Source organism: Sesamum indicum, linkage group LG11 (genome assembly GCF_026168435.1).
Source record: "Sesamum indicum cultivar Baizhima isolate 11 linkage group LG11, ASM2616843v1, whole genome shotgun sequence".
Taxonomy (NCBI): domain Eukaryota; kingdom Viridiplantae; phylum Streptophyta; class Magnoliopsida; order Lamiales; family Pedaliaceae; genus Sesamum; species Sesamum indicum.
In genome coordinates, this window is record NC_142667.1 from 4,696,712 (window position 1) to 4,720,704 (window position 23,993).

Sequence of the window (23,993 nt, forward strand, 5' to 3'; positions counted from 1 at the left end):
CGCCATAATCGAAATAAAGCACGTGTACTGACTGATCTAGATAGTGGGATGCTATGGATTCGCTGTCTAATGTATCTCAATGATCAGTAATGCTATGGTAGTAGGCGTCCTCTCGGTGTGATCGAATCGTCTCAGGTTCTTTCCTTCCAAATGTGGTATACACATGCTGCAAGTAGTGCTCTATAAGACATGTTGATGATGTGTTTACCCCTCCATCTCTGTGAAGCCCATGTAATGTCATCTTTCCAGTCTCTATTGGGCCACTAGAATGGTATCGTTCTTCGAATTTCCGTGAGATATCTTCGACTAAATCTGTATTGGAAGAATAAATGTGCATGTGTTTCTGTCATTCCTTCATTGCATAGGATACATGTGCCAAGGTGAGCAAGCCATGGTGTATCTGTCGTAGCCAACTTGCCTTGGATGGCAAGCCATAGAATAAAGTTGTGACGTGGAATTTTAAGTGATCCCGACAGTACTGAAGACCAGCCTACTTTCGGTCCTGGTGGGTCAAGTAATTCATAAATAGCCTGTGCTGTTGGTCGACCATCCAAGCGTAGTTCTCAACCAATGCATTTATGTGGTAAATTTCCTATCCGGACTAATAACTACAAGTTAGTATGAAAGACAAACAAACTTTCTTTAATAAAACCGTTTAAAATAAATAATTTTGAACATTCTCAAAATTCCATGAAACTTGAATCAAACGTTGTTCAAAACCCATGCATATGTGTGGTAAATTTGGTAATGCGTAATAATAACTACAAGTTAGTTAGAAAGGGAAATAAACTTTCTTTCATAAAACAATATAAAACAGCTAAATTTTGAACGTTCTCATAATTCCACAAAACTTGACCCAAAAGTGGGTCTAGACGCATGCATTCGTGTGGTAAATTTGCTAAGCGTAATAATAACTACAAGTTAGTACGAAAGGGAAACAAACTTTGCTTAATAAAACCGTGTAAAATAGTAAAATTTATACGTTCTCAGAATTCCATGAAACTTGACCCAAACGTAGGTCTAGACCCATTCATTTGTTTGGTAAATTTGATAAGCATAATAATAACTAGAAGTTAGTATGAAAGGAAAAAAAACTTTCTATAATAAAACCGTGTAGAACAGCTAAATTTTGTACGTTCTCAAAATTACATGAAACTTGCCCGAAACGTAGGTCTAAACCCATGCATTTGTGTGGTAAATTTGCTAAGCGTAATAATAACTACTAGTTAGTACGAAAGAGAAACAAAGTTTCTTTAATAAAACTGTGTAAAATAGCTAAATTTTGACGTTCTCATAATTACACGAAACTTGACCCAAACGTAGGTCTAGACACGTGCATTTGTTTGGTAAATTTCATAAGCGTAATAAGAAAGGAAACAAACTTTCTTTAATAAAACTATGTGAAACATCTAAATTTTGAACGTTCTCAAAATTCCACGAAACTTGCCCCAAACGTAGGTCTACACCCATGCATTTGTGTGGTAAATTTGCTAAGCATAATATTAACTACAAGTTCACCTGGGGATGTGCATATTGTGCGATGAGGGAGCTACGGAATCTCATCCACATTTATTCTTCCGATGCAGATTTATTCGTCAGTGCCTTTATGAGATTCGCAGAAGGATTCGCTTTCACTGGCCCAATAGAGATTGGGCAACAAATATTGAATGGGCGACATGGAAATGGAGAGGTAAGCACATTATTAATAGCGCTTACCGTACACTACTTGCATCGTGTGTCTACCACATAAGAGGAGCTTGAGGAGATTTGAACATACTGAGCGGACACCGGCCACTTTGAGTATCCTAATCATCGATGACGTCAGGCAGAGGATTCTTAGCGTTGATTAAGCAGCGTCAGTCAGTACACGAGCATTGTATAGATTATGGTGTATCCCTTGGGTAGAGGGAGAAACCATTTGATGATCACATGTTGTACTGTACCATTATTCTTTATTAATGAAATTTAAATTTACCAAAAAAAAATAAATAATAATAATAACTACAAGTTAGTACGAAAGGGAAACAAACTTTTTTTAATAAAACCGTGTAAAATAGCTAAATTTTGAACGTTTCTCAGAATTTCACGAAACTTGACGCAAGCGTAGTTCTCGACCAATGCATTTATGTGGTAAATTTGCTATTCGGACTAATAACTACAAGTTAGTATGGAAGACAAACAAACTTTCTTTAATAAAATCGTTTAAAATAACTAAATTTTGAACATTCTCAAAATTTCACGAAACTTGAATCAAACGTTGGTCTAAACACATGCATATGTGTGGTAAATTTGGTAAGCATAATAATATCTACAAGTTAGTTCGAAAGGGAAATATTCTTTCATAAAACAATGTAAAACAGCTATATTTACTTAATGTACTGTACTATTATTTTACTTAATGAAACTTATATTTACCCAAAAAAAAAATAACTAAATTTTGAACATTTTCAGAATTCCACAAAACTTGACCCACATACATTCGTGTGGTAAATTTGCTAAGCGTAATAATAACTACAAGTTAGTACGAAAGGGAAACAAACTTTTTTTCATAAAATCATGTAAAATAGTAAAATTTTTACGTTCTTAGAATTTCATGAAACTTGACCCAAACGTAGGTCTAGACCCATGCATTTGTTTGGTAAATTTGATAAGTATAATAATAACTAGAAGTTAGTATGAATGGAAAACAAACTTTCTTTAATAAAACCGTATAGAACAGCTAAATTTTGTACGTTCTCAAAATTACACGAAACTTGCCCGAAACGTAGGTCTAAACCCATGCATTTGTGTGGTAAATTTGCTAAGCGTAATAATAACTACTAGTTAGTACGAAAGAGAAACAAAGTTTCTTTAATAAAACTGTGTAAAATAGCTAAATTTTAATGTTTTCATAATTACACGAAACTTGACCCAAACGTAGGCCCAGACACGTGCATTTGTTTGGTAAACTCATAAGCGTAATAAGAAAGCAAACAAACTTTCTTTAATAAAACCATGTGAAACAGCTAAATTTTGAACGTTCTCAAAATTCCACGAAACTGGCCCCAAACGTAGGCCTACACCCATGCATTTGTGTGGTAAATTTGCTAAGCGTAATAATAACTACAAGTTAGTACGAAATGGAAACAAACGTTTTTTAATAAAACCGTGTAAAACAGCTAAATTTTGAACGTTCTCAGAATTTCACGAAACTTGACCCAAGCGTAGTTCTCGACCAATGCATTTATGTGGTAAATTTGCTATCCGGACTAATAACTACAAGTTACTATGAAAGACAAACAATCTTTATTTAATAAAACCGTTTAAAATAACTAAATTTTGAACATTCTCAAAATTTCATGAAACTTGAATCAAACGTTGGTCTAAACCCATGCATATGTGTGGTAAATTTGGTAAGCGTAATAATAACTACAAGTTAGTTCGAAAGGGAAATAAACTTTCTTTTATAAAACAATGTAAAATAGCTAAATTTACTTAATGTAAAACTGATGATAACATTGTTGTACTGTACTATTATTTTACTTAATGAATTACTACGACATGCTTACACAATCATTGATGAGGGTGATGAGGTTAGTCGTGAAGCGTTGAATGAATTGAAGAACAAATGGGAAACCCGTTTTGGACATGAAATGATTCCAAAAGTTTTTCCGGCGTCCATGGCGGTTGGAACGGAATTTCAGATGTGCAAACCTACAAGGCATGTTTGGAGAAGCCTCATACCATCTACAGTGTTGGAAAGAACGTCTGCTTTAGGATCTGCTCTTCGCAATGCTATTCCCGGCGAGAATCTGCCGGTAACATGATTTTCCGACAACTATTCTGGCTGGATTTTGACAGAAACGATGGGTAGAAATGCTGGATCTGTCTCTGGTAGTTTTCCGACTGATCTGAAGGAATTCCGGCCGGTGAATACCGAGAACGAAGTGCGGCCGGCGAGAACTCAAAGTCGCTGAATTTTGCTTACATGGAGCATGACGCTGCTGCTGACGTTATTGCTGACTTGAGCCATGGCACAATTGACGACATCACTGCTGACCTGAAACATGACACAGCTGCTGATGCAGTCGCTAACCTATGCGATGATGTAGGTAATGACATAGGCGTTGATGCAACTACTGATGTACTACATGATATAAGCAATGTGGGAAAAATTAGTGTTCTTCCTACACAAGAACGTTCCTTTCCTAAGGGTTTGTTTGTGGGCAATATTCCATTGAATGCAACTTTGAATGTGGACGTTGATGACAAAATTGCAGACGCTTTCAATAATTCATCTTGGAGAACTCTCTCTTATATACCTCCCATAATACAAAATGGTGAAGTGGTTGTTCGACCTACGATAGAAGCTATTCAAAATGGATCAACTAAATGGAAGACCACTGCAGTTGGTTATTTTCTTGGGAAACGACCGTATTTTTTTCATGTTAAAGATTTTACCTTTTCCGCTTGGCCTGGATTGCGGGAGGTAAAAGCCACAACGAACGGTTTTTTCTTCTTCCAATTCAAGACTATTGCATATATGGAAGAAGCAATTGAAGGTGGGCCGTGGTTGTTTTAAGGACAACCAATTGTTCTGCAAAAATGGGAACCAGGAATGGTGATGAGGAAATTAAAGCATACACAGGTCCCTGTTTGGATAAAATTGAGACACTTACCGGTAGAATTATGGACTGAGGCGGGCCTTAGTACGGTGGCCAGCGGTATTGGCAAACCCCTCTATCCGGATGCGATTACGAGGGCATGCACGAGACTGGACTTCGCTCGTGTATGTGTGATGTTGGATGTAAGTTCGAAATTACATAAACATATTATAATTATGACGCCTGATGAGGAAGGAGGAGAGACACCGTGCAAAATTGACGTGGAATATGAGTGGATACCTCTCAAATGCACCAGTTGTATGACGCTAGGCCACACGGCCAAGGATTGTGCTCTCAATAAACCATCCAAACCAATTAAACCACCAGTCGCCATTTACGTCCCTAAAACGGGACTTGGGAGGCCGTCACCAGTTCATGATCAGGAGATAATACCACCCGCCCGAGGGGTGGATAAGCAGAGAGATGGACGTGAATCTCCTAGTGGTGATGCCGTGAGGTCGAGTCGGGAGGAGAAGGGTAAGGAGCTTGTTGTATATAATACGTTTGATGCTCTACGCTTACTTGATGATGCAGATGAGATGTCACGGGGTCCTAATCATAGCAGCCCCATACGTGGTGATCTATGTTGAATGCAGCAATATGGAATGTACGTGGCCTGAACAAACGCGACCATCAGTTAGCAGTCAAAGACATTGTTGCTGAATTCAGGTTACAATTCCTTGGTCTTCTTGAAACTCGAGTTCGTGGAAATAATGCATCTCTTATTCAATCTATCTTGGTGCCCCAATGGAAATGGTTGACGGATTATGGATCGTCGGGTAATCGAGTTTGGATGCCTGGGACGATAATTTTGTTGATGTTGATGTGGTTGAATGTGGTACTCAATTTATCCACTGTCATGTTACTATTCGTGCACCTCATGAGTTGATTGTTGTCACTGTTGTTTATGGAGCTAATGAAGTGGCTGATAGAAGGGCGCTTTGGGGAACTCTGGAGACTAAAGCTACCTAATGTGTCGACATCCCATGGTTGGTTGGAGGGGACTTTAATGCAGTGCGAGATCTAAGTGAAGTGTGTGGCACTTTCGGAGATATTCAAATAGCTATGGACGATTTTAATGCTTGTATTGAGAATGCAGGATTACTCCCACTATCCATGTAGGGTGAATGGTTCACGTGGCATAATCGCAGCGCGACACCACGGAACCTGTGGAAAAGACTGGACCGTATGATGATAAATGATAGATGGATGGCTCGATTCCCGAATGCATCTTATTCTACCCTCACCCCACGCACCTCTGACCACTCACCGATGGTGCTTAATGGGGATAGACAACAACGATTTGAAGGTATGTTCCGATTCGATAATTACCTCGCCCATTCACCTGAGTTTATTGCCAGTGTGCAGAATATATGGCAGCATAACATTATTGGAACACCTATGTATTCTGTAACACGGAAGCTCAAAGCACTGAAATCGGTCTTTCAAGAACAAAGGAGGAATAAGGGGGACCTATCGCACAATGTGCAACTGGCTAAAGGATTTCTAGAAGCAGCACAAATATTTGTTAGCTCGAGTAGACGTGACGAACTATACATACAACTAGAACACTGCTGCCGGCTTGTCTTAACCAAGGCAGCCAAAATGGAACAAACAATGCTACAACAACGAGCTAAAATGCAATGGATGAAAGGAGGTAACCAATGCTCCCGGGTATTCTTCTGTAAGATTGCTCAAAGGAGATCGGCGAGGAGGATCTTACAGATCAATGATGATCATGGAGTCACCCATTCTGAACCAGAAGAAGTAATCAATGAGTTTGTCACATATTACCAAAACCTCCTAGGTGGGGAAAGACGAGAAACTGTGATAGATCCTCGATTCCTCCAACCTTGGGCTCGACATGTATTGACTGAGGAAGAAGCTAGCTCTTTACTGTTACCAGTTACACCAGCGGATGTCAAACAGGCGGTTTTTGGATAAGGCACCAGGTCCGGATGGGTATTCATCGGGCTTTTTCAAAGCTGCATGGCCTATAGTGGGGCAGGAGGTGACTACGATAGTGATGGATTTCTTTAATACAGGCCGACTCCTAAAGCAGATAAATACCACCTTTTTGGCGCTTATACCAAAGGTACATGCCCCTATGACTGTTAGTGATTTTCGACCTATATCTTGCTATAATGTCTTTACAAAATTATTGCAAAGATCATAGTCCAACGGTTAAGTGTGATACTGGACAAACTTATTAGTTCGGGGCGAGCGGCGTTTGTACCTGGAAGAAGCATTGGCGATAATATTATGCTGGCACAGGAGCTCTTTACGGGATACAACCAGTCCTGTTTACCACCCAGGTGTGCCTTAAAAGTGGACATTCAGAAAGCTTATGACACGATGGAATGGGACTTCATGATTGCTGTGATGGAGTTATTTGGGTTCCCTTCTACTTTCGTGAAGTGGATTGAGGTATGTGTTACTACACCCACATTTTTTGTTGGGCTGAATGGGAAACCTCATGGCTTCTTTCGGGGGGCTAGGGGACTTCGACAGGGTGACCCTGTATCGCCCTACCTATTCGTGCTTGTAATTGAGGTTCTACAATTGGGATTACTACAACTGATTGACCAGGATGAGTTATTTTCCTTCCATAGGAAATGTGACACAACCAGAGTTTTTCAGTTGGGGTTTGCAGATGATGTATTGTTATTCTGCCATGCTGATATGGACTCAATTAGAGTCTTTAAGACAGGACTGGATCGGTTTGCTGAATGGTCGGCGCTCAGGCTGAATGAACATAAAAGCCACCTTATTATCTCACGATCAGCACAAGGATTGCGTGAGGAGATGATGACAATACTCGATTTTCAAGAAGGGGTCTTACCGATGAAGTATTTGGGACTACCGCTTTTATCTTCTTGATTAACTATTTCGGATTGTCGCCCATTATTATTAAAAATAGATAAACGTATTGCTGGTTGGGAGGGTATTTCTCTGTCTTATGCAGGTAGGGTACAAATTATAAAATCTGTACTCATGGCGCTGAGTTTATTAATGAAATTGAGAAACAACTGCGAACTTTCTTGTGGAAGGGGACAACAACCAGTGGCTACCCCAAGGTTGCATGGAAAGATCTCTGTCGATCGAAGGATGAGGGAGGATTGGGATTCAAGGATATTGGTAGTCTGAATCGTGCATTAATGAAAAAGAAACTCTGTGATGTCATTAGATGCGACAGGACCTCGATTTGGGTTGAATGGCTTTACTAGGGATGGTTACGAGACACTTCCATCTGGACAATTGGGGAACGGGGCGGATCATGGGGATGGCGAAAAATTCTCCGATTACAGAATTTCCTCCGGACTATGGTGGACTACCAGATTGGTGACGGGAGGAGATTCTACTTGTGGCAGGACCCGTGGCATCACCTTGGCCCTCTAAACACCACATTCCCACGAGGACCAAGTGTGACGCCCCAAATATTATAATACATAATTGTAGGATTAATTGATAAATTTTCATGAAATTTAGTTAATTAGCCACTAAATTATGGGTCATAGTTGGAACATAATAACATTTGAATGGATTAAATTGGAGTTTGTTATAATATTTTGGGACAATTTATATTAATTAAGAAAATTAGGAAGGACGTAAATGGTATTTTTGAGAAAATTTAATTAAATAAATAAAATAATAATATTATATATATATGTTAGTAAGTAATATAACAATATATATATATATATGTATGAAATAGAGTGAGAGGCCCACCAACCCACTGCCTCATTTCTCTCTCCTCTCTTACTTATTTCTAATACATATACACATGCACAATCACATTCACACACACTCATATGCACACAGCAACGCGCACACACATTTCGGAAAAACAGAGGTATGGATTTTCAACTTTAATTTTTATTAATTTATATAATTCTATTATTTAAGTACTCCATTTATTAAATGTTGATTATATTAAGCGATATACTATTTAATCGGAGTACTTTATGATTTTGATTATTTAAATTAGTGTCGTATTAAATATCTCATTTGATATAAAAATGATATAGTTGGGTAATTGAAATATTAGATTTGTGAGATTTAATTATCGTTATAGCTAATTTATATAATTCCATCGGAATTGCTAACCAAATACGCAATTATATGTATTATTGTTTAATTAAAGAGTATAATAGCGAGAAATTGATAGAAAATTTATAGAAATATTCCGAGAATTATATTTAATAAATGGTATGCTAATAAAGAGGAAAAACGAAGATTTGTACTTCGATAGAAATGGAATATTGAATAATTATTAGAAATTGTACAAATAATATTTAATATTATATTTAAAAGAAATTATGATATTCTCGATATATTAATTGTGTATGATATAACTCATTATAGGATACGGGGGTGAAGTAAAAGGACTGACAATTAGTGACAGAGTAGAAAGAAACGTTGTAAGGTCGAGGTAAGTAAATAATTAGTATTATCTATATATGCTTTCTGTATTTGTGGTTTTACTGTTATATGAATTTGTGGTTAATGCTGTCATTGATTTGTCTGAAAGTATATAAGTGATGAATGATTTGATTTTATTGTCGATATTATGTACGTGGAAGGAGGAAATACGTTGAAATACTATGTGTGTTGTTTGATGTGTTGTGGGTGTCTGAGAATGAGAATGTAATGATATATTGTTTTACGTTACTAGTTGCTTACAAGAATGGTGATATGTGGAAATGAGAGAGTGGTGGAAATGGAATATAATTGTGGCGTGAATACCCCTTGACGTGTTGAAAATGCTATGTGCGAAAAGAAAATGCTATGTGCGCAATGAAAAGAGCTTTGATGCGATGCTATGTGCGAAAAGAAAATGCTATGTGCGAAATGAAACAGCTATGTGCGAAATGAGATTGATGAGCCGGCTGTCAAGGGGGTTCACTTGAATTTATATAACGGCGAGATTGAGTTGGTGGGAAAAACACAATATCACCTTCTGGTAAGCAAACTAGGAAAAATAGAGTTTGGTTAGTTGTCTTATTATGAGATAGTCATGTGGTGTAATAAAGTTGATTATGTTGGAATTAAATTGATTGTATTCCATTCGTGTTGCTTCTTTATCTTGTTTGGGCTATGGTTGACATGCATATATAGATAGGACTGGTTATTTGCTTACTGAGTGGCAGGCTCATTCCCCTGCTGACATTTTCTTTCAGGAATAGACTTTGAGGTGTCTGACAGTTGAAGAATAGGTCCACACGCTATACTCAGGCAGGTCGGGCCAGTATGCAGTTTTCTCCTCTTAGTCAGTTAGAGTACAACTCACATTTTGTTTGTACAGAGAGAACATAATTGTATGGATTACTTGTGGTGAATTACCTTGTGGTGTTTGATATGTATATATATATATATAATATTGTAGGTTGATAGTACTTGCTATGACATGTTGGGATTACGTATGCAAATTTATATATATGAACATAGGGATTACTATAAATATGACGTTTAGGGTAGATATAGCTCTTGTAGCAAAGGGGGTGCTACACCAAGAATACTCGGTTTAGAGGAGTCTTCTAGACTTAGTGCGGTGTCAAGGAGGAGATTGGCATTGGCCGCTTATCACAGGCTTTGAATGCTTGGGAATCACACATGCCTTACCTACTATCCATGGAGGGGAAGACCGCATTATTTGGAGGTTCGAGTATGGGCAACCTACAACCCAGGCGCTATACAGACTATTTGATCCACCAGGACCGAAAGTAGACTGGTCTTCATTACTTTTGGGATCTCTCAAGATTCCACGACATCTATTCATCTTATGGCTAGCTATCCAATGGAAATTGGCCACGACGGACAAACCATGGCTTGCCCATCTTGGCCCTTGTACTTTATGCGATGAAGAAGCGACAGAAACACATGCAGACTTATTCTTTCATTGCAGATTTAGTCGACAGTGTCTCACAACAATTCGGAGAGAGATACGGTTTTCTTGGCCCAATGGAGACTGGACTACGGACATTGGATGGGCTTCGCGGAAATGGAGGGGTAAACAAATTATTAATATGTCTTATAGTGCATTATTAGCAGCAAGTGTTTACCACATTTGGAAGGAGAGAAATCTGAGACGATTTGAGCACACCGAGAGAACACCCAATACCATGGCACTACTATAGTCGAGGACATCAGACAACGGATTCTCAACATTTCATTACCTAGATCAGTCACTACTCGAGCATTTTATAAACTATGGCGTATCCCTTGGCCTGTCGAGGGAGAAACCAACTGATGATCATATTGTTTTACTGTACCATTATTTTGTTTAATGAAACTTACATTTACCCAAAGAAAAACAGCTAAATTTTGAACGTTCTCATAATTCCACAAAACTTGACCCAAAAGTAGGTCTAGGCCCATGCATTCGTGTGGCGAATTTGCTAAGCGTAATAATAACTACAAGTTAGTATGAAAGGGAAACAAACTTTCTTTAATAAAACAGTGTAAAATAGTAAAATTTCTACGTTCTCAGAATTCCATGAAACTTGACCCAAACGTAGGTCTAGACCCATGCATTTGTTTGGTAAATTTGATAAGCATAATAAAACTAGAAGTTAGTATGAAAGGAAAACAAACTTTCTTTAATAAAACCGTGTAGAACAGCTAAAATTTGTACGTTCTCAAAATTCCATGAAACTTGCCCGAAAACGTAGGTCTAAATCCATGCATTTGTGTGGTAAATTTGCTAAGCGTAATATTAACTACTAGTTAGTACGAAAGGTAAACAAACTTTCTTTAATAAAACTGTGTAAAATAGCTAAATTTTCACGTTCTCGTAAGTACATGAAACTTGACCCAAACGTAGGTCTGGACACATCTATTTATTTGGTAAATTTCATAAGCGTAATAAGAAACGAAACAAACTTTCTTTAATAAAACCATGTGAAACAGCTAAATTTTGAACATTCTCAAAATTCCACGAAACTGGCCCCAAACATAGGTTTACACCCATGCATTTGTGTGGTAAATTTTCTAAGCGTAATAATAACTACAAGTTAGTACGAAAGGGAAACAAACTTTTTTCAATAAAACCGTGTAAAACAGCTAAATTTTGAACGTTCTCAGAATTTCACGAAACTTGACCCAAGCGTAGTTCTCGACCAATGCATTTATGTGGTAAATTTGCTATCCGGACTAATAACTACAAGTTAGTATGAAAGACAAACAAACGTTCTTTAATAAAACCGTTTAAAATAACTAAATTTTGAACATTCTCAAAATTCCATGAAACTTGAATCAAACGTTGGTCTAAACCAATGCATATGTGTGGTAAAGTTGGTATGCATAATAATAACTACAAGTTAGTTCGAAAGGGAAATAAACTTTCTTTCATAAAACAATGTAATACAGCTAAATTATGAACGTTCTCAGAATTCCACAAAACTTGACCCAAAAGTAGGTCTAGGCCCATGCATTCGTGTGGTAAATTTTTTTTGGGTAAATGTAAGTTTCATTAAGTAAAATAGTAGTACAGTACAACAATGTGATCATTAGTTGGTTTCTCCTTTGACAGGCCAAGGGATACGCCATAGTCTATATAAAGCTTGTGTACTGACTGATGTAGGTAGACTAATGCTAAGAATCCGCTGTCTAATATCCTCAACTATCAAGAAAGCCATGGTGCTAGTTGTCCTCTCGGTGTGCTCGAATCGTCTCAAGTTTCTCTCCCTCCAAATGTGGTAAACACATGCTACTAGTAGTGCTCGATAACACATGTTAACAACATGCTTTCCCCTCCATCTTTTAGAATCCCAGTCAACATCTGTTTGCCATTTTCTATTGGGACAAGTAAATCGTACCACTCTCCGGATTGCTGCAAGACACTGTCAACTAAATCGACACTGAAAGAATAAGTGTCCATGTGTCTCCATCGCTCCCTCGTTACACAGAATACAAGGGCCAAGGTGGGCTAACCATGGTTTGTTCGTCGTGGCCAACTTGCTAAGGATAGCAAGCCAAAGGATGAATAAATGACGAGGAATCTTCAATGTTCCCGAAAGTAGTGAAGACCAGCCTACTTTCGGTCCTGGGGGGTCAAATAATCTATACAGAGCCTGAGCTGTGGGGTGCCCCTGCGGAAATCTCCAAATAATCCGGTCCTCCCCTCCGTGGATCGTGGGTAATACATGTGTGATCTCCAAACACCCGAAATCTGTGATAATAGGCCACTGCCACTCTCCTCCACTAATCACCGTACTGAGTCTTGCTGATTTTTCTATTTCGAGTAGCCTCGGTCCCCGTGGAAATGTGTCACTAAGAGGTCCAAGGCAATGCCATGGGTCCAGCCAAAGGTAGAATCTCCTCCCGTCTCCGATTTGATAGTCGACCATAGAGCGGAGAAAAACCCGTAGTCGTAGAATTTTCCTACAATCCCATGAGCCTCCATGTTCCCGAATTGACCAAATGGAGGTGTCTCGTAACCGATCATGGTAAAGCCATTCAACCCATATTGAGGTTCTATCACACCTGATGATATCACATAGTTTCTTTGTCATGAATGCATGATTCAAGATAGAGATATCCTTGAATCCTAATCCTCCCTCATCTTTCGGCCAACATAAATCCTTCCATGCTACCTTAGCATATCCACTAGTTGTTGTCCCCTTCCACAAGAAAGTTCGCAGCCTCTTTTCAATTTCATTAATAACTTTCTTTGGCAATATGAAAGCCGATGCCCAATATAGACTCAGTGACATGAGTACAGATTTTATAATTTGCACCCTACCGTCATATGAGATATTCATTCCCTCCCAACCAGCAATACGTTTATCAATTTTCAACAATAATGGGCGACAATCAGCAATCGTTAATCGAGAAGATAAAAGCGGTAATCCCAAGTACCTCATCGGTAAGATCCCTTCTTGAAATCTGAGTGCTGCCACCATCTCCTCGCGTAACACTTGTGCTGAACGTGAGATAATGAGATGGCTTTTCTGCACATTCAGTCTGAGGCTGAGCCCTGACCATTCAGCAAAGTGATCCAATCCAGTTTTGAAGACTCCAATAAAGTCCATATCAGCTCGACAAAATAGCATTAAATCATCTGCAAAGCCTAACTGGAAAACCCTGGTTGCATCACACTTTCAATGGAAGGAGAATAAGTTATCCTGTTCAATCAATTGTAAGAAACCCAAATGTAGGACTTCTATCACAAGCACAAACAGGTACGGCGATAGAGGGTCACCTTGTCGAAGTGCTCTAGCCCCTCTAAAGAAACCATGAGGTTTCCCATTTAGGCTAACAGAAAACGAGAGTGTCGTGATACATGCCTCAATCCAACTCACGAATGTAGCAGGGAACCCAAATAACTCCATAACAGCAATCAGGAAGTCCCACTCCACCGTGTCATATGCCTTCCGACTGTCAACTTTTAAAGCACACCTAGGTGGTAGACGGGCCTGGTTATATCCCGTAAATAGTTCCTGCGCCAACATAATATTGTCTCCAATGCTTCTTCCGGGCACAAACGCCGCTTGGCACGGGCTAATAAGTTTGTCCAGTACCACACTCAACCGTTGAACAATGAGTTTAGCTATGATTTTATACAATACATTACAACAAGATATATTACGAAAATCACCAACAATCATAGGGGATTGTACCTTTGGTATGAGTGCCAGAAGTGTAGTATTAATCTGTTTGAGAATTCGGCCCGTATTAAAGAATTCCAGCACTGCTGAAGACACCTCCTGCCCCACTATATGCCAAGCAGCTTTGAAAACTCCCGATGAATACCCGTCTGACCCCGGTGCTTTATCCTCAGCAATATCAAAAACTGCCTGCTTGACATCCGCTGTTGTGAATGGCAGGAGTAAAGAATTAACGTCCTCTTTACTCAAAGTATGTCTAGCCCAAGGTCGTAGGAATCGAAATTTTACCACAGCACGTCGTCGGTCCCCACCAAGTAGGTTTTGGTAGTATGTTACAAACTCATTGGTAACTGCTCCTGGTTCTGTGTGAGTGGCTCCATGATCATCATTTATTTGTAAGATTCTCCTCGCCGATCTCCTTTGAGCAATCTTAGGAAAGAACACCCGAGAACACTGGTCACCTCCGTTCATCCACTGCATTTTTGCTCGTTGTAGAAGCATAACCTGTTCAAGTTTGGCTGCCTTAGCTAGTACTAACGGGAAGCAGTGTTCCAACTGTAGGTATAGTTCATCCTGCCTGTTTGAACTAACAAGTGATTGCGCCATCTCCAAAAACCCTTATTCCTCCTCTGCTCTCTAAACACCGGTTTAAGTGCTTTGAGTTTCCTTGTTACGGCATACATTGGCGTCCCTATGATGTTGTGCTGCCAAATCCGTTGCACACTGGGGATAAATTCTGGAGATCGGGTGAGGTAATTGTCGAATCGAAACATACCTCCAAATTGCTGTTGTCTATCCCCGCATAGCACCATTGGAGAGTAGTCCCACGTGCGTGGTGTGAGACACGTATAATATGATGTCAGGAAGCGCGCCATCCATTTATCATTTATCAGCATGCGGTCCAATCTTTTCCATAGATTTCGTGGGCTCGCACTGCGATTATGCCATGTGTACCACTCTCCCTGCATAGGTAAAGGTAATAATCCTGTGTTATCGATGCAAGTGTTAAACTCTTTCATAGCCAATCGAGTATCTCCCGCTACACCACAGATTTCACTAATAACGCGTACTGCATTGAAATCCCCTCCAACAAGCCACGGGATATCATTACACTGCATAGCAATAGTCTCCATGGAAACCCATAATTGGTGTGGTAAATTTGCTAAGCGTAATAATAACTACAAGTTAGTATGAATGGGAAACAAACTTTCTTTAATAAAACCGTGTAAAATAGTAAAATTTCTACGTTCTCAGAATTCCATGAAACATGACCCAAACGTAGGTCTAGACCCATGCATTCGTTTGGTAAATTTGATAAGCATAATAATAACTAGAAGTTAGTATGAAAGGAAAACAAATTTTCTTTAATAAAACCGTATAGAACAGCTAAATTTTGTACGTTCTCAAAATTACACGAAACTTGCCCGAAACGTAGGTCTAAACCCATGCATTTGTGTGGTAAATTTGCTAAGCGTAATAATAACTACTAGTTAGTACGAAAGAGAAACAAACTTTCTTTAATAAAACTGTGTAAAATAGCTAAATTTTGACGTTCTCATAATTACACGAAACTTGACCCAAACGTAGGTCTAGACACGTGCATTTTTTTGGTAAATTTCATAAGCGTATTAAGAAAGGAAACAAACTTTCTTTAATAAAACCATGTGAAACATCTAAATTTTGGACGTTCTCAAAATTCCACGAAACTGGCCCCAAACGTATGTCTACACCCATGCATTTTTGTGGTAAATTTGCTAAGCGTAATAATAACTACAAGTTAGTACGAAAGGGAAACACACTTTTTTTAATAAAACCGTGTAAAACAGCTAAATTTTGAACGTTTTCAGAATTTCACGAGACTTAACCCAAGCGTAGTATGAAAGACAAACAAACTTTCTTTAATAAAATCGTTTAAAATAACTAAATTTTGAACATTCTCAAAATTTCATGAAACTTGAATCAAACGTTGGTCTAAACCCATGCATATGTGTGGTAAATTTGGTAAGCGTAATAATAACTACAAGTTAGTTCGAAAGGGAAATAAACTTTCTTTCATAAAACAATGTAAAACAGCTAAATTTACTTAATGTAAAACTAATGATAACATTGTTGTACTGTACTATTATTTTACTTGATTAAACTTATATTACCCAAAAAAAAAAACAACTAAATTATGAACGTTCTCAGAATTCCACAAAACTTGACCCAAAAGTAGGTATAGGCCCATGCATTCGTGTGGTAAATTTGCTAAGCGTAATAATAACTACAAGTTAGTACGAAAGGGAAACAAACTTTCTTTAATAAAACGGTGTAAAATATTAAAATTTCTACGTTCTCAGAATTCCATGAAACTTGACCCAAACGTAGGTCTAGACCCATGCATTTGTTTGGTATATTTGTTAAGCATAATAATAACTAGAAGTTAGTATGAAAGGAAAACAAACTTTCTATAATAAAACCGTGTAGAACAGCTAAATTTTGTACATTCTCAAAATTACACGAAACTTGCCCGAAACGTAGGTCTAAACCCATGCATTTGTGTGGTAAATTTGCTAAGCATAATAATAACTACTAGTTAGTACGAAAGAGAAACAAACTTTCTTTAATAAAACTGTGTAAAATAGCTAAATTTGGACGTTCTCATAATTACACGAAACTTGACCCAAACGTAGGTCTAGACACGTGCATTTGTTTGGTAAATTTCATAAGCGTAATAAGAAAGGAAACAAACTTTCTTTAATAAAACCAGGTGAAACAGCTAAATTTTCAACGTTCTCAAAATTCCACGAAACTGGCCCAAAAAGTAGGTCTACACCCATTCATTTGTGTGGTAAATTTGCTAAGCGTAATAATAACTACAAGTTAGTACGAAAGGGAAACAAACTTTTTTTAATAAAACCGTGTAAAACAGCTAAATTTTGAACGTTCACAGAATTGCACGAAACTTGACCCAAGCGTAGTTTTCGACCAATGCATTTATGTGGTAAATTTGCTATCCGGACTAATAACTACAAGCTAGTATGAAAGACAAACTAACTTTCTTTAATAAAACCGTGTAAAATAACTAAATTTTGAACATTCTCAAAATTCCATGAAACTTGAATCAAACGTTGGTCTAAACCCATGCATATGTGTGGTAAATTTGGTAAACGTAATAATAACTACAAGTTAGTTCGAAAGAAAAATAAACTTTCTTTCATAAAACAATGTAAAACAGCTAAATTTACTTAATGTAAAACTAATGATAACATTGATGTACTGTACTATTATTTTACTTGATTAAAGTTATATTTACCCAAAAAAAAAACAACTAAATTATGAACCTTCTCAGAATTCCACAAAACTTGACCCAAAAGTAGGTCTAGGCCCATGCATTCGTGTGGTAAATTTGCTAAGCGTAATAATAACTACAAGTTAGTACGAAAGGGAAACAAACTTTCTTTAATAAAACGGTGTAAAATAGTAAAATTTCTACGTTCTCAGAATTCCATCAAACTTGACCCAAACGTAGGTCTGGACTCATGCATTTGTTTGGTATATTTGTTAAGCATAATAATAACTAGAAGTTAGTATGGAAGGAAAACAAACTTTCTATAATAAAACCGTGTAGAACAGCTAAATTTTGTACATTCTCAAAATTACACGAAACTTGCCCGAAACGTAGGTCTAAACCCATGCATTTGTGTGGTAAATTTGCTAAGCATAATAATAACTACTAGTTAGTACGAAAGAGAAACAAACTTTCTTTAATAAAACTGTGTAAAATAACTAAATTTGGACGTTCTCATAATTACACGAAACTTGACCCAAACGTAGGTCTAGACACGTACATTTGTTTGGTAAATTTCATAAGCGTAATAAGAAAGGAAACAAACATTCTTTAATAAAATCATGTGAAACAGCTAAATTTTGAAGTTCTCAAAATTCCACGAAACTGGCCCCAAATGTAGGTCTACATCCATGCATTTGTGTGGTAAATTTGCTAAGCGTAATAATAACTACAAGTTAGTACGAAAGGGAAACAAACTTTTTTAATAAAACCGTGTAAAACAGCTAAATTTTGAACGTTCTCAGAATTTCACGAAACTTGACCAAACGTTAGTTCTCGACCAATGCATTTATGTGGCAAATTAGCTATCCGGACTAATAACTACAAGTTAGTATGAAGGACAAACAAACTTTCTTTAATAAAACCGTTCAAAATAACTAAATTTTGAACATTCTCAAAATTCCATTAAACTTGAATCAAACGTTGGTCTAAACCCATGCATATGTGTAGTGAATTTGGTAAGCGGAATAACTACAAGTTAGTTCGAAAGGGAAATAAACTTTCTTTTCATAAAATAATGTAAAACAGCTAAATTTTGAACGTTCTCAGAATTCCACAAAACTTGACCCAAAAGTAGATCAAGGCCCATGCATTCTTGTGGTAAATATGCTAAGCGTAATAATAACTACAAGTTAGTACGAAAGGGAAACAAACCTTCTTTAATAAAACCGTGTAAAATAGTAAAATTTCTACGTTCTCAGAATTCCATGAAACTTGACCCAAACGTAGGTCTAGACCCATGCATTTGTTTGGTAAATTTGATAAGCATAATAACAACTAGAAGTTAGTATGAAAGGAATACAAACTTTCTTTACTAAAACCGTGTAGAACATCTAAATTTTGTACGTTCTCAAAATTACATGAAACTTGCCCGAAACGTAGGTCTAAACCCATGCATTTGTGTGGTAAATTTGCTAAGCGTAATAATAACTACTAGTTAGTACGAAAGAGAAACAAACTTTCTTTAATAAAACTGTGTAAAATAGCTAAATTTTGACGTTCTCATAATTACACGAAACTTGACCCAAACGTACGTCTAGACACGTGCATTTGTTTGGTAAATTTCATAAGCGTAATAAGAAAGAAAACAAACTTTCTTTAATAAAACCATGTGAAACAGCTAAATTTTGAACGTTCTAAAAATTCCACGAAACTGGCCCCAAACGTAGGTCTACACCCATTCATTTCTGTGGTAAATTTGCTAAGCGTAATAATAACTACAAGTTAGTACGAAAGGGAAACAAACTTTTTTTAATAAAACCGTGTAAAACAGCTAAATTTTGAATGTTCACAGAATTTCAAAAAACTTGACCCAAGCGAAGTTTTCGGCCAATGCATTTATGTGGTAAAATTGTTATCCGGACTAATAACTACAAGTTAGTATGAAGGACAAACAAACATTCTTTAATAAAACCGTGTAAAATAACTAAATTTTGAACATTCACAAAATTCCATGAAACTTGAATCAAACGTTGGTCTAAACCCATGCATATGTGTGGTAAATTTGGTAAGCGTAATGATAACTACAAGTTAGTTCGAAAGGAAAATAAACTTTCTATCATAAAATAATGTAAAATAGCAAAATTTACTTAATGTAAAACTGATGATAACATAGTTGTACTGTACTATTATTTTACTTGATTAAACTTATATTTACCCAAAAAAAAAAAAACAACTAAATTATGAACGTTCTCAGAATTCCACAAAACTTGACCCAAAAGTAGGTCTAGGCCCATGCATTCGTGTGGTAAATTTGCTAAGCGTAATAATAACTACAGGTTAGTATGAAAGGAAACAAACTTTCTTTAATAAAACGGTGTAAAATAGTAAAATTTCTACGTTCTCAGAATTCCATGAAACTTGACCCAAACCTAGGTCTAGACCCATGCATTTGTTTGGTAAATTTGTTAAGCATAATAATAACTAGAAGTTAGTATGAAAGGAAAACAAACTTTCTATAATAAAACCGTGTAGAACAGCTAAATTTTGTACGTTCTCAAAATTACACGAAACTTGCCCGAAACGTAGGTCTAAACCCATGCATTTGTGTGGTAAATTTGCTAAGCATAATAATAACTACTAGTTAGTACGAAAGAGAAACAAACTTTCTTTAATAAAACTGTGTAAAATAGCTAAATTTGGACGTTCTCATAATTACACGAAACTTGACCCAAACGTAGGTCTAGACACGTGCATTTGTTTGGTAAATTTCATAAGCGTAATAAGAAAGGAAACAAACTTTCTTTAATAAACCATGTGAAACAGCTAAATTTTGAACGTTCTCAAAATTCCACGAAACTGGCCCAAAACGAAGGTCTACACCCATTCATTTGTGTGGTAATTTGCTAAGCGTAATAATAACTACAAGTTAGTACGAAAAGGAAACAAACTTTTTTTAATAAAACCGTGTAAAACAGCTAAATTTTGAACGTTCACAGAATTGCACGAAACTTGACCCAAGCGTAGTTTTCGACCAATGCATTTATGTGGTAAATTTGCTATCCGGACTAATAACTACAAGTTAGTATGAAAGACAAACAAACTTTCTTTAATAAAATCGTGTAAAATAACTAAATTTTGAACATTCTCAAAATTTCATGAAACTTGAATCAAACGTTGGTCTAAACCCATGCATATGTGTGGTGAATATTGTAAGCGTAATAATAACTACAAGTTAGTTCGAAAGGGAAATAAACTTTCTTTCATAAAACAATGTAAAACAACTAAATTTTGAATGTTCTCAGAATTCCATAAAACTTGACCCAAAAGTAGATCAAGGCCCATGCATTCTTGGGGTAAATATGCTAAGCGTAATAATAACTACAAGTTAGTACGAAAGGAAAACAAACTTTCTTTAATAAAACCGTGTAAAATAGTAAAATTTCTACATTTTCAGAATTCCATGAAACTTGACTCGAACGTAGGTCTAGACCCATGCATTTGTTTGCTAAATTTGATAAGTATATCATAACTAGAAAAATTACTTTTACCAAAAAAAAAAAATAATAACTAGAAGATAGTATGAAAGGAAAACAAATTTTCTTTAATAATATCGTGTAGAACAGCTAAATTTTGTACGTTTTCAAAATTACACGAAACTTGCTCGAAACGTAGGTCTAAACCCATGCATTTGTGTGGTAAATTTGATAAGCGTAATAATAACTACTAGTTTGTACGAAAGAGAAACAAACTTCCTTTAACAAAACTGTGTAAAATAGCTAAATTTTGACGTTCTCATAATTACACGAAACTTGACCCAAACGTAGGTCTAGACATGTGCATTTGTTTGGTAAATTTCATAAGCGTAATAAGAAAGAAAACAAACTTTCTTTAATAAAACCATGTGAAACAGTTAAATTTTGAACGTTCTCAAAATTCCACGAAACTGGCCCCAAACGTAGGTCTACACCCATTCATTTCTGTGGTAAATTTGCTAAGTGTAACAATAACTACAAGTTAGTACGTAAGGGAAACAAACTTTTTTTAATAAAACCGTGTAAAACAGCTAAATTTTGAACGTTCTCAGAATTTCACGAAACTTGACCAAACGTTAGTTCTCGACCAATGCATTTATGTGGCAAATTTGCTATCTGGACTAATAACTATAAGTTATTATGAAAGACAAACAAACTTTCTTTAATAAAATCGTTTAAAATTACTAAATTTTGAACATTCTCAAAATTTCATGAAACTTGAATCAAACTTTGGTTTAAACCCATGCATATGTGTGGTAAATTTAGTAAGCGTAATAATAACTACAAGTTAGTTCGAAAGGGAAATAAACTTTCTTTCATAAAACAATGTAAACCAGCTAAATTTTGAACGTTCTCAGAATTCCACAAAACTTGACCCAAAAGTAGGTCTAGGCCCATGCATTCGTGTGGTAAATTTGCTAAGCATAATAATAACTACAAGTTAGTATGAAAGGGAAACAAACTTTTTTTAATAAAACCGTGTAAAATAGTAAAATATCTACGTTCTCAAAATTTCATGAAACTTGACCCAAACGTAGGTCTAGACCCATGCATTTGTTTGGTAAATTTGATAAGCATAATAATAACTAGAAGTTAGTATGAAAGGAAAACAAACTTTCTTTACTAAAACCGTGTAGAACAGCTAAATATTGTACGTTCTCAAAATTAAATGAAACTTGCCCGAAACGTAGGTCTAAACCCATGCATTTGTGTGGTAAATTTGCTAAGCGTAATAATAACTGCTAGCTAGTACGAAAGAGAAATAAACTTTCTTTAATAAAACTGTATAAAATAGCTAAATTTTGACGTTCTCATAATCATACGAAACTTGACCCAAACGTAGGTCTAGACACGTGCATTTGTTTGGTAAATTTCATAAGCGTAATAAGAAAGAAAACAAACTTTCTTTAATAAAACCATGTAAAACAGCTAAATTTTGAACGTTCTCAAAATTCCACGAAACTGGCCCCAAACGTAGGTCTACACCCATTCATTTCTGTGGTAAATTTGCTAAGCGTAATAATAACTACAAGTTAGTACGAAAGGGAAACAAACTTTTTTTAATAAAACCGTGTAAAACAGCTAAATTTTGAACGTTCACAGAATTTCAAAAAACTTGACCCAAGCGTAGTTTTCGACCAATGCATTTATGTGGTAAAATTGCTATCCGGACTAATAAGTACAAGTTAGTATGAAAGACAAACAAACATTCTTTAATAAACCGTGTAAAATAACTAAATTTTGAACATTCTCAAAATTTCATGAAACTTGAATCAAACGTTGGTCTAAACCCATGCATATGTGTGGTAAATTTAGTAAGCGTAATGATAATTACAAGTTAGTTCGAAAGGAAAATAAACTTACTTTCATAAAACAATGTAAAACAGCAAAATTTACTTAATGTAAAACTGATGATTACATTGTTGTACTGTACTATTATTTTACTTGATTAAACTTATATTTACCCAAAAAAAAAAAACAACTAAATTATGAACGTTCTCAGAATTCCACAAAACTTGACCCAAAAGTAGGTTTAGGCTCATGCATCCGTGTGGTAAATTTGCTAAGCGTAATAATAACTACAAGTTAGTACGAAAGGGAAACAAACTTTCTTTAATAAAACGGTGTAAAATAGTAAAATTTCTACGTTCTCAGAATTCCATCAAACTTAACCCAAACGTAAGTCTAGACCCTTGCATTTGTTTGGTAAATTTATTAAGCATAATAATAACTAGAAGTTAGTATGAAAGGAAAACAAACTTTCTATAATAAAACCGTGTAGAACAGCTAAATTTTGTACGTTCTCAAAATTACACGAAACTTGCCCGAAACGTAGGTCTAAACCCATGCATTTGTGTGGTAAATTTGCTAAGCATAATAATAACTACTAGTTAGTACGAAAGAGAAACAAACTTTTTTTAATAAAACTGTGTAAAATAGCTAAATTTGGACGTTCTCATAATTACACGAAACTTGACCCAAACGTAGGTCTAGACACGTGCATTTGTTTGGTAAATTTCATAAGCGTAATAAGAAAGGAAACAAACTTTCTTTAATAAAACCATGTGAAACACCTAAATTTTGAACGTTCTCAAAATTCCACGAAACTGGCCCAAAACATAGGTCTACACCCATTCATTTCTGTGGTAAATTTGCTAAGCGTAATAATAACTACAAGTTAGTACGAAAGGGAAACAAACTTTTTTTAATAAAACAATGTAAAACAGCTAAATTTTGAACGTTCTCAGAATTTCACGAAACTTGACCAAACGTTAGTTCTCGACCAATGCATTTATGTGGCAAATTTGCTATCCGGACTAATAACTACAAGTTAGTATGAAAGACAAACAAACTTTCTTTAATAAAACCGTTCAAAATAACTAAATTTTGAACATTCTCAAAATTCCATGAAACTTTAATCAAACGTTGGTCTAAACCC

The 23,993-nt window shown here is 36.2% G+C and overlaps 2 protein-coding genes across 2 annotated transcripts; one reads left to right on the forward strand and one right to left on the reverse strand.

The window, feature by feature from the left end:
• The first annotated feature begins 4,819 nt into the window (after nt 1–4,819).
• On the forward strand, nt 4,820–8,042 carry LOC148785026 (uncharacterized). Its single transcript, XM_088875194.1, has 7 exons — nt 4,820–5,120; nt 5,240–5,481; nt 5,766–5,918; nt 6,024–6,410; nt 6,550–6,738; nt 7,062–7,492; nt 7,871–8,042. Exons 1-7 carry the CDS (start codon nt 4,820–4,822, stop codon nt 8,040–8,042), a joined length of 1,875 nt encoding a protein of 624 aa, XP_088731320.1.
• Nucleotides 8,043–12,354: 4,312 nt separating this feature from the next.
• Nucleotides 12,355–15,384, reverse strand: LOC148785027 (uncharacterized). The gene is made up of 7 exons (XM_088875195.1): nt 14,933–15,384; nt 14,713–14,828; nt 14,264–14,613; nt 13,824–14,083; nt 13,503–13,727; nt 12,680–13,025; nt 12,355–12,474 (listed from the first exon to the last, which is right to left on the reverse strand). The coding sequence occupies exons 1-7, from the start codon at nt 15,382–15,384 to the stop codon at nt 12,355–12,357; spliced, it is 1,869 nt and encodes a 622-aa protein (XP_088731321.1).
• Nucleotides 15,385–23,993: the final 8,609 nt, after the last annotated feature.